The sequence below is a fragment of the Protomyctophum bolini genome, assembly GCF_963924005.1.
Source record: "Protomyctophum bolini genome assembly, chromosome: 2".
Taxonomy (NCBI): Eukaryota; Metazoa; Chordata; class Actinopteri; order Myctophiformes; family Myctophidae; genus Protomyctophum; species Protomyctophum bolini.
This window is the reverse complement of record NC_137863.1, coordinates 42732625-42750124: the sequence shown is the minus strand read 5'-3', so window position 1 is coordinate 42750124 and position 17500 is coordinate 42732625. Positions and strand designations below refer to the sequence as shown.

At 43.9% G+C, this 17500-nt stretch overlaps 3 protein-coding genes across 8 annotated transcripts in view; 2 read left to right on the top strand and 1 right to left on the bottom strand.

Moving 5' to 3' along the window:
- Positions 1 to 1309, top strand: part of c1qc (complement component 1, q subcomponent, C chain) — a 5025-nt gene extending 3716 nt beyond the window's left edge. For all 3 annotated transcript variants that reach the window (XM_080793804.1, XM_080793803.1, XM_080793805.1), the window contains exon 8: positions 77 to 1309. In XM_080793804.1, the coding sequence (XP_080649930.1) occupies positions 77 to 211 (135 nt within the window). In that variant the 3' untranslated portion in view covers positions 212 to 1309. The remainder of the gene's footprint in view (positions 1 to 76) is intronic.
- A 1122-nt stretch (positions 1310 to 2431) lies between these two features.
- Positions 2432 to 7721, top strand: LOC308325410 (complement C1q subcomponent subunit B-like). The gene is made up of 5 exons (XM_080777897.1): positions 2432 to 2492; positions 3256 to 3436; positions 4412 to 4664; positions 5513 to 5621; positions 6916 to 7721. The coding sequence occupies exons 1-5, from the start codon at positions 2490 to 2492 to the stop codon at positions 7123 to 7125; spliced, it is 756 nt and encodes a 251-aa protein (XP_080634023.1). The 5' UTR covers positions 2432 to 2489; the 3' UTR covers positions 7126 to 7721.
- An 860-nt stretch (positions 7722 to 8581) lies between these two features.
- Positions 8582 to 12007, bottom strand: LOC308325420 (uncharacterized protein). Of its 4 annotated transcripts, XM_080777910.1 has the most exons (5): positions 11950 to 12007; positions 10788 to 11074; positions 10457 to 10655; positions 10262 to 10367; positions 8582 to 8708 (listed from the first exon to the last, which is right to left on the bottom strand). In XM_080777910.1, exons 2-5 carry the CDS (start codon positions 11072 to 11074, stop codon positions 8587 to 8589), a joined length of 714 nt encoding a protein of 237 aa, XP_080634036.1. In that variant the 5' UTR covers positions 11950 to 12007; the 3' UTR covers positions 8582 to 8586. The 4 variants fall into 4 exon arrangements, with proteins under 4 accessions (XP_080634036.1, XP_080634035.1, XP_080634037.1 ...); XM_080777909.1 differs by lacking the exon at positions 11950 to 12007 and having other exon boundaries at positions 10788 to 11092; XM_080777911.1 differs by lacking the exon at positions 11950 to 12007 and having other exon boundaries at positions 10484 to 10655; positions 10788 to 11092.
- Between the last annotated feature and the right edge of the window lie 5493 nt (positions 12008 to 17500).

The window sequence follows — 17500 nt, the reverse complement described above, 5'->3', positions numbered from 1 at the left end:
CCACCTGGATGCTGGTCAGGAGATTATAATGTTATCATGTTATACTCATATTGTAATTATCATATTATTATTCCAGGTGTTTTCAGGAGGACTCTCTCTCCACCTGGACGCTGGTCAGGAGGTTTGGTTGGAGACCAGCGTGTTCCGAGGGCTGACCGGAAGACTGGGAGGAAACAGTGTGTTCTCTGGCTTCCTGCTGCACGCCAACTGACCCAATGACCCCTGACCTTAACCCCGCCCACTGGCCACTCCCACTGACCCCGCCCACGACCAGTGGTCAGGGATGGAGCTCGTTAATGTTTATTGATAACAATAACACCTTATTGACACCTTATTTTACGAGACAGGTTTTTATCGAGACCATGAGCGTTTTCTAATATTTTGTCATAAAGACAGGAGAGATGACAATAAATTCTGAACAGAACCTTATTTTCTATTGGCCAGTTGTTGTGAGAGTTTGTCTTTGCCAATGAACAATGCTAAGGTATATAGGACCCTATAGTCTATCACTGATTCCGGCCAATCATATATTCACTTTTGTTTTTATTATTATTATTATTATTACAGCTCAGACGGGAAGTCGAATCTGACATCGACAAGGCATTTAATAGCAACTCAAGTAATAAGCTGCTATAACCCCGTCCGGTTCCCCTGTACTGTCCCACTTGACCCACAGATACTTCTGTCCCTTAATGAACAGTTTGGATTTGGTCACCCCAGAATTAAGTGTCCATGACAAAGAAAATATATGATGTGGAGACAATAAAGACTATTATTATCATTATTTTATTGAAGTGCAATATCTCGGAGGGGCATATTTAGAATGTGTGCATGAGGGTTGAGTATGTTGAATCTAGTTTGCATTAATGAGGATTTAGTTGACACAATGAAATAAAATTGCGATAGTATTCAGTGTGGGGCAGAACCATATTTGGGAGACCAGTAGCTTTGTTGTTGCAAGGAAAGTGGTAAAATGAGACTTTCGTGGTTGTCCTTTTCACATGGTTAATTATACCTTTCTGACTAACAGACAACGGACACGTCCAGGCCACCATTGTGGTCTACATGCATCGATGCAAGCTTCTCAGATTGATTGATTGATTGATTGATTGATTGATTGAATAGTTTATTAGACATAAATGTAAAAACAGCAACAGAGTACAGTCAAACACTTATTCCAAAAGGGATAGCACCAAAAGAAAAGTGCTTGCGGTCTTATTGTTTCCATTCATGCAATTAATTCACATGACAAGAATAATAACAAAAATAAATAAATGGAGAAACATGAACCTTGGGAAAAGAGAAGTGTCCGAGAATGTTTCATATAAATAAATCTGAATGTGATGATGTTTGATAATTCATGTCGATGTTCTTCACATGGTGTTGCCTGACTTCCTGTTTTGAGATATTTTTTGGTTTCTCTTCCTGTTTTCGTGAAACTTTTCAGGATCACTTTCTCTTCTCCTTCATGACAGTGGTTCTCAACCTTTTCAGTAGGAGCAAAATAATTATTTTTCCCCATAGACTTTGCAAAAAGTATTTATTTAAAGACGTTTATGCCGTGGACAAAGCCAACTGTTGTTGTGACAAATCATGACAATAATAAACACAATGTTTAGGGCAGATCAAATAATTAGTAGGAAAAAACCACACCCGTGTGAACTGAGTGGTGCAACTCCCCTCTCCCCTCCTCCTCCTCCTCCTCCTCCTCTCTCTCTCTCTCTCTCTCTCTCTCTCTCTCTCTGGTGCCCAGATACACATAGGCGGGTGAACACGGATATTTCTGGTTGTAGGAGTGGTTGCACCACTCAAAAAAGGCAGGGTACACTTTTTGTTTTGTTTTTCTTCTTACTAATTATTTGATCGGCCCAAACACATTGTGTTTATTGTCATAAACGTCTTTGAATAAATACTTTTTGAATGGGGGAAATGAATGGGGAATTATTTCCTGGGCCCTCATCGTTCTGAAAGGGGCCGGGACTGCAAGGGTGTGGCATTCCAGCCTAATGACTCATTGGAGAGCACCTGGTCCCGGTGCCTCCAGAAGCCTAAATACATGGCCAGCATGGTTCACTGTTTTTTGTGGAGGCTGCATTTATAAAGCAAACGTGTACATAATTATCATCTCTGTAGGGGGAAACTAAACTGTTACTTTTCAGGATTCAAAAGTAGCATATCTACAAGCTGGAAGCTTTTGTTTGACGCTGTAGTAGTAGGACGTTGATTTAATCATAATAAAAATGATGATGATGAATGCATATATGTAGAGCTTAGATATGCAAAGATGGACACAGCATGTGATCTATCATAGTCACACACGCGTGCGCACACGCACACGCACACACAGAGAGAGAGAGAGAGAGAGAGAGAGAGAGAGCAGGGACACTCCTTTCTGTATTATTTATATATTTTTTCGTTTGTCAGTGTGTGTCTGAGACAGACAGACAGACAGACAGACATTCTTCAGGACGTGTTGCTAGAGGAACAGAATGGTGAGATTTTTTATTTTATTTTTATTATTATTATCAAACTGCTCCATGTAGGAAGCACTTTAATTGTGATCGGTATAAGAGATTACATTTGACTACAGATTACTTTCTAAGCATTTTGTGCTTCGTCTGAGAATGTGGTGCAATTACAATTTACATTTTAGGTATTTATCAGATGCTCATCATAATCCAGAGCGATTTACAGTAAGCAAGAACAACACATGGTAATACATCAAATAAATAGTCATCTAGGATCATAAGCAAGCTAAGAACATATAATGAAACTATGAGTATATACACTATAGAGTGCTATGTCTACATAAGTTGAGCCTTTGCAATGCATACCCCCCAGAAGAGAAGATTTATGTAAAAGAAACAAAAGACAAAAACAAAATCAATATTATTCAAAATTTTCCAAAATGATTTGATATCTTTCATAAACCTTCAAAAATAGCAGATGTACAAGCTCTATGGGAGCTGTTTTTGAATAGCCAATTACACATTATAAATGCATGGATGGATAAAGTGGTTACTTACAATGATTGTGATAATATGGTAGTACTTTAACTGGGGACCCCATCCTAAGTTAACTGAACAATGTTGTGCGTGCGTGCGTGCGTGCGTGCGTGCGTGCGTGCGTGTGTGTGTGTGTGTGTGTATGTGTGTGTGTGTGTGTGTGTGCCTGCGTGTGTGTGTGTGTGTGTGTGTGTGTGTGTGTGTGTGTGTGTGTGTGCGTGTGTGTGTGTGTGTGTGCGTGCGTGTGCAGGCCCTCCAGTGGGTCACATGGGCGTGTGCAGCCATTGCCCTGTCGTCCCTCCTCCTTCAGCCAATCAGCACGGAGCCCAGCTGTGATGCGCACAGAGGGGCGCGGCCTGGTATTCCCGGAATACCGGGCTCCCACGGTTCCCACGGCAACGATGGAGCCACGGGAGAGAAGGGAGATGCAGGTCTCACCCCCTAGCACTCACCTGTTTAACCCCACCCCCTATAGCACTCACCTGTTATTTAACTCAACCCCCTAGCACTCACCTGTTCACCCCCTAGCACTCACCTCTTTAACTCCACCCCCTAGCACTCACCTGTTCACCCCCTAGCACTCACCTGTTCAACCCTAGCACTCACCTCTTTAACTCCACCCCCTAGCACTCACCTGTTCACCCCCTAGCACTCACCTCTTTAACTCCACCCCCTAGCACTCACCTGTTCACCCCCTAGTACTCACCTCTTTAACTCCACCCCCTAGCACTCACCTGTTCACCCCCTAGCACTCACCTATTTAACTCCACCCCCTAGCACTCACCTGTTCACCCCCTAGCACTCACCTGTTTAACTCCACCCCCTAGCACTCACCTCTCCACCCCTAGCACTCACCTGTTCACCCCCTAGAACTCACCTCTTTAACTCCACCCCCTAGCACTCACCTGTTTAACTCCACCCCCTAGCACTCACCTGTTTAACTCCACCCCCTAGCACTCACCTGTTTAACTCCACCCCCTAGCACTCACCTGTTCACCCCCTAGCACTCACCTGTTTAACTCCACCCCCTAACTCCCCCTAAAGTGGACATTATTTATGTTAATTGTCTTCAGGTGAAAGTGGACATGTCTTTATGTTAATTGTCTTCAGGTGAAAGTGGACATGTCTTTATGTTAATTGTCTTCAGGTGAAAGTGGACATGTCTTTATGTTAATTGTCTTCAGGTGAAAGTGGACATGTCTTTATGTTAATTGTCTTCAGGTGAAAGTGGACATGTCTTTATGTTAATTGTTTCCAGGTGAAAGTGGACATGCCTTTATGTTAATTGTCTTCAGGTGAAAGTGGACATGCCTTTATGTTAATTGTCTCCAGGTGAAAGTGGACATGCCTTTATGTTAATTGTCTTCAGGTGAAAGTGGACATGCCTTTATGTTAATTGTCTCCAGGTGAAAGTGGACATGTCTTAAAGGGACAGAGCGGAGACGTGGGTCCGTCTGGACCCCCAGGACGCCCAGGTGTGCGTGGAGACCCGGGGTCACCCGGTCCCCTGGGTCCCCTGGGACCCCCCGGACCCCCGGGGACCAGCGGGGGAGGGGCTTCCACGGCCCATGGCGGTGACGCCCAACAGAGACCCTGCTTCTCCTACAAACGGACAGTCCCCCAGCACCCCCCTGCTGACAGGCCAATGAACTTCAACAAGTAAGACACGCCCACCTCACAGTCTGTCTGTCTGTCACTGACTGACTGACTGACACCGACGATATTCATTCATATTCATAACAATAGTCCATTCATTGTAACCATTTGTTTACTTCACAACCATTACTTAATTGAAAGCATGAACAAATTAAATGAATGAAAGTAGTTTGGTAGTGAATTAATTAATCTATTTATATATTCATTTCAACAGAAATATTGCTTTCTTCATCATCAGTAACGATCAATTTATTATGTTATCAACACACTTCAAATTTTAATTAAAGACACGTTGAGTTTAAATGATATTCTGTGCAATAATGATGTTTAAGAACATAAAATTATAAAACCATCAACATTTGCAATAGTTATTGGTTCTTATTAGTATACGGTGGTACTAGCCTGGTAGGATTTACAGTTATATTGTAATGTGTGACTGACCACCAGTAGCATTGTAGCCTCCCGTTGTCACCACAAGGTGGCAGCAAAGCCTACACGTTTCTTACCAGAACCCCAAGCCAGCAAATTAACCCCTTTAATCATAATTATAAATTCAAGAACTAGTTTTCCAGTTTAGTTTAGAAAACTTTCTACGTTTATTTGGACGTGACAGCATGCCACATCTAATATTATTAACAAGTATTGTAATGTAGACCATTACCATTGTGTGTGTGTGTGTGTGTGTGTGTGTGTGTGTGTGTGTGTGTGTGTGTGTGTGTGTGTGTGTGTGTGTGTGTGTGTGTGCGTGCGTGCGTGCGTGCGTGCGTGCGTGCGTGCGTGCGTGCGTGCGTGCGTGTGTGTGTGTGTGTGTGTGTGTGTGTGTGTGCGTGTGTGCGGGTGCGTGTGTGCAGGGTGCTATTGGAGCATACTTCAGGAGGAGTCAATCTGACTCAAGGAGTTTTCACGTGCACCGTTAAAGGACTGTATTACTTCTCTTTCTACATATCTGCCAAGACCCAGGTCTGTCTGTCTGTCTGTCTGTCTGTCTGTCTGTCTGTCTGTCTGTCTGTCTGTCTGTCTGTCTGTCTGTCTGTCTGTCCGTCCGTCCGTCCGTCCGTCCGTCCGTCCTGTAAAAAAGGGGATTGCCGTTTACAATTTCAGCATTTAGCAGACGCTCTTAATCCAGAGTGATTTACAAAACAAGAACAACACATGGTGATACATCAAATACATAGACATAGTCATGTATGATCAAAAGTAAACCAAGGGCCTATCATCAGTCTAACAGATATCCAAAGAAAATTTTACATCGAAACTACTATAGAATGTCAGATCAATAATCACCTGGCATCTACCTAAATGACATAGTTAGCCTTTGCATACGCCTGTAAGTTAGTTGAGGATAGGACAAGTGCTACGGGCTAAGATGGAGTCTGAAGAGGTGAGTTTTCAGACTATAGGCAGTGAGTCTGCACTGCAATTCTGACTGCATTGGAGAGTTCATTTCATAGTTTGGGAGCCATATTAGGTGCCAGGTTCAGATATGTTGTAGGTACAGTAGGTGATAAGTAAGCTATTTAAAGTTTAAACTACTATCTTAGATACATTATAAACTTCTTTATTGGATTTTCTTGGCCATTCCTAAATTTAAATTAGTTTAGCATGCTATAGCCCTTCACTTTTTGGATTCATTGTGCAGAAAAGGGTAAGAAGCGTTCCTTGTGGAAACATGCACCGTTTCTGAACCGCGGTGGGAGGGGCCCAGGGTGTGACCTCATCTCGGAGCTACAGAATGAGTGTAGTGCTGAGGGAACATACTGCTGGGGCTAGGTGAATTATAAGCTATGTATTTTGGTTAGGTGAATTATAAACCTTGTAGATACAGTAGACGTGTAAACTCCCAATCTTCATTCATAATCTGAAAACTCACCTCTTTACTGGCATTCTATAGTGTTTATAGTTTCATTGCACAGATATTCTACTGTTTGAGATTCTATTTGATTGATTTGTATTACTGTAGGGTGTAGGCTATAGGGTGCTGTGTTGCTGCTTGCCTATCGGGCTATGGCTCTTTAGCCGACTGGTATCATACCATAGGATTTATAGGTCCCGGGTTTGATTAAGAGCATGTGCTAAAATGCCCAAATTGTAAATTGTAAACTCCTCCACCAGTGCGTGCGAGCGTGTGCGTGCAATGTGCATGTGTCTGTCGTTAACTCGGCACTGTTACCACACAGCTAGGTGTGTGCGTGCGTGAGTGCCTGCATGCATGCATGCGTGCCTCTGTCCTTAACTCGTCGCCGTCACCACACAGGTGTGCCTGAAGCTGATGAAGGGGGAGGAGTCGAAGCTGTCCGTGTGTGATTGGTCGGATAACTTCCTGGTGTCGTCGGGCTCGGCGCTCATGGATCTGGAGGAAGGAGACGCGGTCTCCTTGTGGCTGCACGGAGAACACAGCCATGTGCTGGCGAGCAGCGGACGAGCCGACAACACCTTCAATGGATTCTTGCTGTTCACCACCTGAAGACAGTCTGTGTATGTGTTCGTGTGCGTGTGCGTGTGCGTTTGCACGTGTGTGCGTGCGTGCATGTGACAACACCTTCAATGGATTCATGTTGTGTACGTGCATGTTAACAGCAGCTGCTAACATCTTATCTCAAATTTCAAGCGCAGCTTTTAACATATTTTCTTTGCTTTTCCATTGCTTGCATCCTTTGCACGGTTATTTTTGTTCCAAAGCCCTCGGCCAGACATGGTCTTTACAATGTTTAAGCACCATAGAATGTTTACCACATTCATGGAAATTTATTTTGTTTGTGTTGCATTCCTAAGCCAATCATTTGTCATCAAAGTTCCACACACTCCTCACATTCCTAGTCCCTCCCCCGGGACACATCACAGGGCAAGGGCCTGGCGTGACGGCGTCTCCCTCAGCCAGCACAGGTTTGACTGATTCCAATCAGCCCAGCTGGCTCCACAATCAACAGAGGCTGCCAATATAAACTGCTGAGAGACGGCGTTGGACGGCGCCTGGATGTTGACTACTGTGGTTAGTGTAACCGGCAGTTTAGAACACTCTCTAGTGTGCTTTAGGACGTTTTTCATTTTGTAGATCTGCTGTTTTTGTACTAACTTTGTTCCTCTGTTTTGTGCCTCAAACCCATGTGTCTCCCAGTACAGCTCCACCGCTCCTTCAACCCTTTCCCTGGATTTCCCAAACCCTCTCTCCACTTCCAGGATTCCCCAAACATAAAGTTTTGTTTGAATTATATTTCCTTTTTGCATACTGTCTCATTGTCTTTGCCTTTGTAGTCCCTGGCACATTTGGCTACGTAACACCGGTTGAGCATAACAACAGTGTATCCGGTAGGAGACTCAAAGGAGACACTTTGAGTCTTCTACCGAACACACTCATCAAATGGTTGGCTTTAAAGGAAAGCGACAAAAAAAAACATTAATTCAAGGTTCCATGGTGTGGCTAATCGACCCACCCGGTTACAATGTTATACTAGGGTAGCTACTGGGACGTAAGTCGGGACTTGATCACTCCCGGCTGGGTCGCCTGAGTGAGGGGTATGATGTTGAGAGACCCGAAACCCTGTTGACCTCAGGATACATCACTGAGGATACGTCCCAGGTGCATCCATGCGATGTTTTTTGTTATACTATACTGTATCCACACAACCGTCATAATTAATATAAAGATCATACTGTCACAATGCATGTATCCATATAACTGTCATTGTGCATGTCAATAATTGTATTAATATAAATAACATAACTCATAATTAATATAAAGAACATACAACTGTCTTGGGTTTGAAAACCTTTTAATGCAGTTCCACATTTCCCCAGGATGAAACTGGGTTTCAACAGCACAGACAGACAGGGTGTCAGTCAGTCAGACAGACAGACAGACAGACAGACAGACAGGCAGGCAGGCAGGCAGACAGGCAGGCAGGCAGGCAGGCAGGCAGGCAGGCAGTCAGACAGACAGGCTGTCAGTAGCAGATGGAAGGTTGAAGATTCCATTCTTGGCGTAGAACGTGTTTTTCACCACGGACGACTTTCCACTCGATGGAGATCTGTAGCTAACACCGTATTCACCTACACGAACACACATGCACGCACACACGCATGCACGCACGCATGCACACGCATGCACGCGCACACACACACACACACACACACACACACACACACACACACACACACACACACACACACAGTTGATAATGGATAGAGTGATACTGTAGCATAGTAGGCTATACTTGGGGTTTCTACAGGAGCATATAGAACCAGGATCTTAGTGGTAAGTGTACATTGAATTGTTACATTATGGAAGATAATAAAATTCCCTGTGGTCTAAATTAAGGGGGAATGTACTTCTGGAGCCTCACTGCGACACCCTAAAACTCCTGTTGGGCGGTCGTTAAAAGTTGATTTCCCCCTCTGTCATTTCCTCGTATTTCTAGTTTATTTAAATAATGTCATGCACATTTGCAGGGTTGACTAGATTTAGAAGACATTTTGAAGGTTTTGCTCCATTATTTAAATGGAGAAATGATTTCTCAGAAATCCCGTCAGGAAGGACAGCTTGACCTGTCTCTTCACTGCTAACGTGCCTATTGGACAAGGACGGGTTGGGGAGGGACTTAGCGAAGAGCTAATTATGTTAAGCCTAGAATCAAGAAATCCTGCACAAATGCTAAACAAATGGTATGTATTAAATGTAGTACATCATATAATTAAATATTCACGCTAATGCAGCAGAGCATATAGAGAAGATCAGACCTGCAGGTTAGAGCTTGAGCCTTGAAACACATCTTATACCCACTTGGAAGCATTTTTGACGAAATGTCGTTGTGCTGGTGAATCCAGTTATTGTAACTTTGTGTGATGTTTCGTGAATGTTTATTTGGAAGTTTGGAATTCTTTAAACACTGTTTGCTGCTGTCTGCAGAGCAGACTGGTGTATATGTCATCTTGCTAATTACACTGCAGTGTGTATGTGGTTTAGCCACAGTGTGATTTTGCTAATTGCCTGTGTGTGCAATGCTGTCATTTGAGAACAGACACTGAATGTTTGTATTGTTTTATTATTTTACAGTTGTCACCATCATGTCGTCGAAGAAGTATGCAAGTAAACTGTCAATTCCAACCTTGATTCTGTCTTCATTGGCTGTGGTTTAAGCTTGGTGTTAATTGACAGTCCCATACACTGCTTGAGAACACTATAGTCATGATTCACCAGGATCCTGGATGGCTAGATTCGAGACTTAGAATAATTGATATAAATAAATCTCTATGGGAAAAACAAATCTTCAGTATGTCCAGAAAAACAGTATACGCCCACTGCTATATGCTCTATTCAGTGTCTACCCTGCAATCACGCACCTGTCTCTCAACTGAGGCTGTCACAGCTGTAGCTCATTCTTGATTAGGGCCTTGGCCATAAAGAGTTTCACTATCTCCCTATAAACAAAACACCTGTGCTTTTCGAGGCTACTAGCTAGCGATATATCACACGAAAAACCTTGCTCAAAAAGACTCTGCAAGTGAATATAGGAAGAATATAGGACAGTCTCATTGGCCAAATTTCAACCCCCCCCCCCCGAGGTAGGTAGGTATAGGTAGGCAGGTAGATGGATTGGACATACCTAGTTTCCATCCATACTCCCAGGAAGAGATCAAAGGAAAGTCATATTTCTCCTCGGGTTGTTTCTGGTCCCGCCTCCGGAGGTATAGGCTCCGCCCCTTCCCCTGCTGGCAAATGGGAGATTAACAGACAGACAGACGTTGTAGGCCTACAATGATTTCCGTGATGTTTACATGATTGCTATGGTGATATTTACATGGTCGCTATAGGGTGATATATTTACATGGTACAGGAGGTGCTTGCTAAGGGGAGACACTGGTCTCATCAGTGGAACCTCAGTGAGGCTCCGTCCCTCTGTCTCCGCAACAACAGCCAGGTGGTCTCTGTGCTTCTTTGTTGCCTTGCTAACGAGAGGCGGGTTCTCTGTTGCCTTGGTAACGGGAGGCAGGACACTCCTGAAAGGGGTGGGGCAGATTAGTAGGTCTGGTAGACGTGTTATAAAATAATCAATCAATCAATCGGGTCCCTGAACCCCACTCTGAGAACCATGCTCTTCTAACCATCAAAACCATAACAAGGCTCCATACCAGGAGTTAGCAGGGGGTCTGGGGGGCAGCAGTCTGGTCCCTCTGGGGCTCTGGGGTTCTCTGGAGGTCTGGGGGTCTCCAGAGGTCTGCAGGGGGTCGCTGGAGGTCTGGTGGTCTGTGGTCCTTCTGGAGGTCTGGTGGTCCGTGGAGGTCTTGTGGTGTCTGGGGATGAAGCAGGTAGGATAGTCTTTGGAGTATCTGCTCTTCCACAGCAGACGACTCATCATCTCCTTCTGGATCTGCTCTCTGTAGCAGTTCTGCTTCTGGGTGGTCATCAGTGTACGCATCTGCATGCAAATACATTCATATATACATATTTACACATGTAAATATACATATATACAGTACACACATACACACATGTAAATACATATATACACATATACACACATGTAATTACATACATACATTACATACATACATACATTTTAAACCCCACCCATTTTAACCAAATACATACATACGCTTAACTTGGACTCAGGGGGGTGGACGCCTCTGCCTTGCATAGTCCCCAGTGAATAGGCATTTTGCCCTTCACTGGTAACCTTATTTTGGATTTGTTTTAAATATATGAAGGTTTTGTGGGCTGGGCTTTTTACTAAAAAGCCCCCCCTTTTTAAATACTACACACATACATGCATACATACCTACATACATACATTTCAGACGTTTTAGCAGTTTTTAAGGACCCACTTTTAGGCCAGTGCACCAGAGCAAGCTCTTGCCTTTTTTTAAACCCCACCCATTTTAACCAAATACATACATACATACATACATACATACACCTACATGTATCCTTTTAGTCTCCTTCAGCCTATCCCAGTGTTGATTGTCAATTTAGTTCACCTGTGTGTGCCATCTGTTATCCCTGTGTCTACTTAAGCCCCGCATTTGCATTGTATTCTTGTTGGTTTCTAGCCCCCTGGTGAGTGAGTCTGTCCTGTATCTGTATCTGTATCTGTATCTGTATTACCCGTTTTCCCATTTATGGAAGTTCATGTGTTTTGTTAAGACATCCTTCTAAGTTTACTTGTTCTGCCTGCTGTCGCTTTTGGGTCCAACATACTCATTTGTAACAAATAAAGCCCTTTGAATTGAGGTGTGTGTGTGTGTGTGTGTGTGTGTGTGTGTGTGTGTGTTAGTTTTCTATATTTCTCCTTACCTTAATTCTCTTCTCTTCTCTTCTCTTCTCTTCTCTTCTCTTCTCTTCTCTTCTCTTCTCTTCTGTGAAAATGAACGGTAGATCAAATGACCAAATACACGACAACACTGAGAAACATGAGCCTCTCTCTCTCTCTCCCTCTCACTCACTCACTCACTCACACACACACACACACGTACACACACACGCACACATACAATTACACATGCACACACACACACACACACACACACACACACACACACACACACACACACACACACACACACACACACGCGCGCGCATGTATACATATAAGTGTACAGTATATTTGTACGACTTTAAATGTTCTGATGAATTGAAAATGGAGGACCCTGGTTTGTAAACAAGTCTTAGTGATTTTCATGGTTATATCCTCGATGTACCCATTCTCTATCAATCATTCAAACAATTGATTGAATCTTTACTGATCACAGCTGGAACTAATTTCACATTACATGTATTGATTGAATCTTTGCTGATCACATGTGAAGCTAACTTCACGTTACACATCTTATTGATGTATACTGTTCACAATGTGGAGCTAACTTCACATGACCCGACACGACCTGTTTTAAATGTATTTCTCCTACAGAGTTTATCCATATACTGCACTGTACATAACGCAAATCGGTACACACTACCTCTATATGTGATCAACGCGGACCTGTCCCATTGTCCATGTTCCATCCGGTTGGTTAAGATTGCAGGAGTGCTCTGTTTTTAACAAAATGCCTCAATTTCCCTCAAATCATTAACAGTGTGTGATGTTTGTCTGCAGCCTTAAAGTCACAACTGCTGCAACAACTGAACATTTGTTCAAAGATTGTTGGACAACAACTTCAGAAACTTTATACATCCACATATGATAACAGCATCCTAAGGTTAGCAAGGAATATCACCTCTAATACTAAGCATGTGTTGTATAGAGAATATAGGTTGCTACCTTCAGGAAGGAGATATGGTGTACCAGCATACAACAAGGTCAGACTAAAGAGGTCCTTTGTCTACCAGTCGACTTTGAGGCTTAATCAGGAGATGTAGTAGCCACAGGATAATCTAAGCGGTGGATATTGCTCATGTCTTTATGTATGTAAATTGTCTTGTTCTTTGTGTTTTGTATATGTTCTGCATACTTGGCTGCTGTGTCGCAAGACAAATTTCAGTGTGAACTGACAATAAAGTACTATATCATATCATATCATATAATTTCTGTGAAATGACCACACCCTTTTTTAAATGACAGCTATACTTCAAACATGGCTCTATGTCTTCTAAACTGTTTGTGCGACAGATCTCCTGAGGTTCTCAAAATGTTCAGAATACTCATGTTTGAATACTCAATAGACCATATGCATTCAGTGGACCACCCAATGAGTGGGCACCGCCCGGGTAGCGCGCGCGCACGCACGCACAGAAACACACACTCCCACCGAACATGTACAAACACAGATAATCCTCTTCAGTTTAGCGTGGGTTGGACAAGAACCAAAAGGACCCTTGTATGTATGTCACGCTACCAACTTTGATGGGGCTGTCTTGTGTTTTTTTTGTTTTTCTTTTCATTTCCTGAAAAGTTAATATTTTGGACAAAGGTCTGTAGGTCGCAGATTACTATGAAAACCATGCAAAACCTCTCAGTGACTCCATCACGCCACCATATATGGTCGTCACTCCGCCATGCCTATAGTGACACGTCACACTAACCAAATATACTGTATGGTCGTCAGTTGGTCACGTCTCGTGACACGCTCCATATATGGCCATGGAGTTTACGACACTGACTTCACCAAACCCTTGATAGCCAATGGAGAAGACTCATCATCACCTAGATCTGCATATATGGAGTTCTCAACAGGCCTGACAATTAAGGCCCGGCCCTACCTGGGCCCTCATCAAACCCTGCTCTACTTTCCAAGACACTGCCCCCGCTGCCACCCTTAGATCTCCATATGGAGCTGACCTGTTCTGACATTCAATAATGTTGATCTGACCTCATCAAACCCTGTACACTCAAGACACGCTCAATATATGGCCAGTACAGAATTCATTCCATATTATGATTGATCTGACACCCCCATTCCAAAGCGCCAGCGCTCGACAGTTTAAATGAGAAGTGACTTATCACTAGGATGCCATAAATAACCATATGGCGTGCGTGCGTGCGTGAGTGCGTGCGTGCGTGCGTGCGAGTGATAAGTGTCTCTGTGGTTCTGTCAGTCATTCATGCATTCCGATGAGATACAGTAAAGGGTCAGTTTACATTAAATTGCAGGTACACACATGCATGCAGGCCGGGACACACACACACACCTGTCTGCCCTTATCCTGCACACATGCAGTCGCACGCGCACACACACACACACGCACAGTCGCACACGCACACGCACACACACACACACACACACACACACACACACACACGCACACACAGCCAGCAGTCTGGGGGAGGCGGGGTTTACCCTCATCCCCTCTCATCACCGGCTCTCCTATTGGCTCACGGCCCAGTGTCACCCACCAATCACCTCTCAGCAGGTGTCTCTCTGGCACGTCCCCCTGATGACAAGCAGCTCAGAGCTCACAGTTTGGTGAAGGAGAGACAGAGACAACACAGTTTAGGATACAGGTCAACACAGCTTGGTTAGGAGTGACAAGTCAACACAGTTTTATAGGAGACAAGACACAGAGCTTGGTGTAGTGAACAGACAAGACAACACTGTTAATGTTTATAGGAGTCAACAAGAGAAATCAACACAGCTTGGTGTAGTGAACACTGAACAAGACAAGACAACACTGTTAATGTTTAGGAGTCAACAAGAGAAATCAACACAGCTTGGTGTAGGAGACGAGACAAGTCAACACTTTGTTTAGGAGTAAGAAAACAAGTCTTCACCTTACTGGTGAGTAAAACAACCTCAATGTTGTTCTGCTTGTTGTTTATCTCTTTATCACTTGCATGCATGCATGCATACATTCACACACACACACACACACACACACACACACACACACACACACACACACACACACACACTGCACACACACTGCACACACACACACACACACACACACACACACACACACACACACACACACACACACACACACACTGCTGTCTGAAAGGAAGTGAGAGTCTGTCAGTTAAAGGATGTTGGTCAGAGAGAGAGAGAGATGGAGAGAGAGAGAGAGAGAGAAAGAGACCACACAACTACACAAACCAAAAACACAGAATATAAGCATGACTTTCCATTAGAAATGAAGCACCAACACAACAGCCCATGCAGATGTAATCAAAACCTTCCTCAACTTATAGTAGGCATGCATGGTTCATGTAGGTCTGGATTACATTGTGTGTGTGTGTGTGTGTGTGTGTGTGTGTGTGTGTGTGTGTGTGTGTGTGTGTGTGTGTGTGTGTGTGTGTGTGTGTGTGTGTGTGTGTGTGTGTGTGTGTGTGTGTGTGTGTGTGTGTGTGTGTGTGTGTGTGTGTGTGTGTGTGCGCGTGTGGGGGTATGGGGAATTTGCTAATCGCTACCAGACCTGTTTGCTGAGGGTCTGCTCGTTAAAATGCTTCAAAATCTTCATACATTTGCTTTGACAAGCAAATGAAAACCTCTCATCTCTCCTCTTCTCCTACCCTCCTCTCCTCTGCTCTCTGCGCTCCTTTACTCTCCTCTCCTCTCCTCCCTGTCCCTGTATGAATACATAGCTCTAATAAACTGGCCATGTAGGATTGAGCATATGTCCGCTTAGAGCTTCATAGGTCAGGAGGAGCACCTTGAAGTGGGCTCTGGCCTGTATGGGCAGCCAGTGTAGTGTGATGTTGTTAGGGTGGTGTATAAATATTGGACCCAGCCAGTGTAGTGTGATGTTGTTAGGGTGGTGTATAAATATTAATGGACCCATCCAGTGTAGTGTGATGTTGTTAGGGTGGTGTATAAATATTGGACCCAGTGTAGTGTGATGTTGTTAGGGTGGTGTATACATATTGGACCCAGTGTAGTGTGATGTTGTTAGGGTGGTGTATAAATATTGGACCCAGTGTAGTGTGATGTTGTTAGGGTGGTGTATAAATATTGGACCCAGTGTAGTGTGATGTTGTTAGGGTGGTGTATAAATATTGGACCCAGTGTAGTGTGATGTTGTTAGGGTGGTGTATACATATTATGTATACACCACCCTAACAACATCACACTACACTGGATGGGTCCAATATTTATACACCACCCTAACAACATCACACTACACTGGGTCCAATATTTATACACCACCCTAACAACATCACACTACACTGGGTCCAATATTTATACACCACCCTAACAACATCACACTACACTGGATGGGTCCAATATTTATACACCACCCTAACAACATCACACTACACTGGATGGGTCCAATATTTATACACCACCCTAACAACATCACACACTGGATGGGTCCAATATTATTGGACCCATCCAGTGTGTGATGTTGTTAGGGTGGTGTATAAATATTAGACCCACAAGCAGAACTCAGAACAAGGTTTCCAAGCAAAGCTTATTTGTTAAACCTAAAATAATCACACCTGTGTGAAGTGAGGGGCGCTCTTATCATCATACATCATCATACATCATCTTATTCCGGCCATGTGAGAATTTGAGTCCTCACCTTCGTCTTCAATATTTGTGTTTGTTTATGCAATGTTTGTGTTTACACAAACACTCAAAAGTGGCCATTCATTGTCAATGGAATTCAATGTTTGTGTTTACACAAACCCTCAAAGCCGGACATATGTGAGCAGATTTGACTGAGAGCCTGCCATCGTGCAAATTCCAGCTTTTCACCAGAGGAGAAAAACTTTTTTTTGTTGAGTTAATAGCACAGGCGGGGGGACACACGGACAGACACACACACAGACAGACAGACATGATCTGCTAGGTCTCATAGTAAGTGCTCATTGCGTTCGCAATAATGGTCACATATAGGAGGGCCTAGCACCCCTCAAAAACAAAAAATAGGATTGGACGGACTGTTGGTTGGGCTGGGCAGGCTGCAGGTGTGGAAGCACTGGGGGACACAAGGAGACAAGGATTTAGAAATACTAGAGCGGTGCCAGTTGGGCACTGGCCTAGTTAGAACGATGCTAGTTGGAAATGAATGCCCTGCACCCACTTATTGTCTCCTTTAATGCCCATATATGTGGAGTTCTTTGCCAGACATGAACAAATATGCAGATGTCAAAACATTGTGACGTCTAGGCCAGCTCCGACCATATATGAGATCAAGGGGTGATCAGGTCCAGAGCCCGGGCAGAGGCTTTTGTGCTGGTTCTGGACAACCGGCGATCCGACAGACTTGACACCGGGCACTGCACTCCCTGTGGGCGTGTGGAACGTGTGTGTCAAATTTGAAGTCGGTGGGGCATAGAGACATACCGAGATGTGGCGCATTTTATTTATTATATAAGACGTTGATCACAAGCAAAAAAAAAACGAAGAGCTCGGAGGCACAGTATAGCTTTACCGGTCGGCAACTGACAAACTCATGGCAAGAGCTG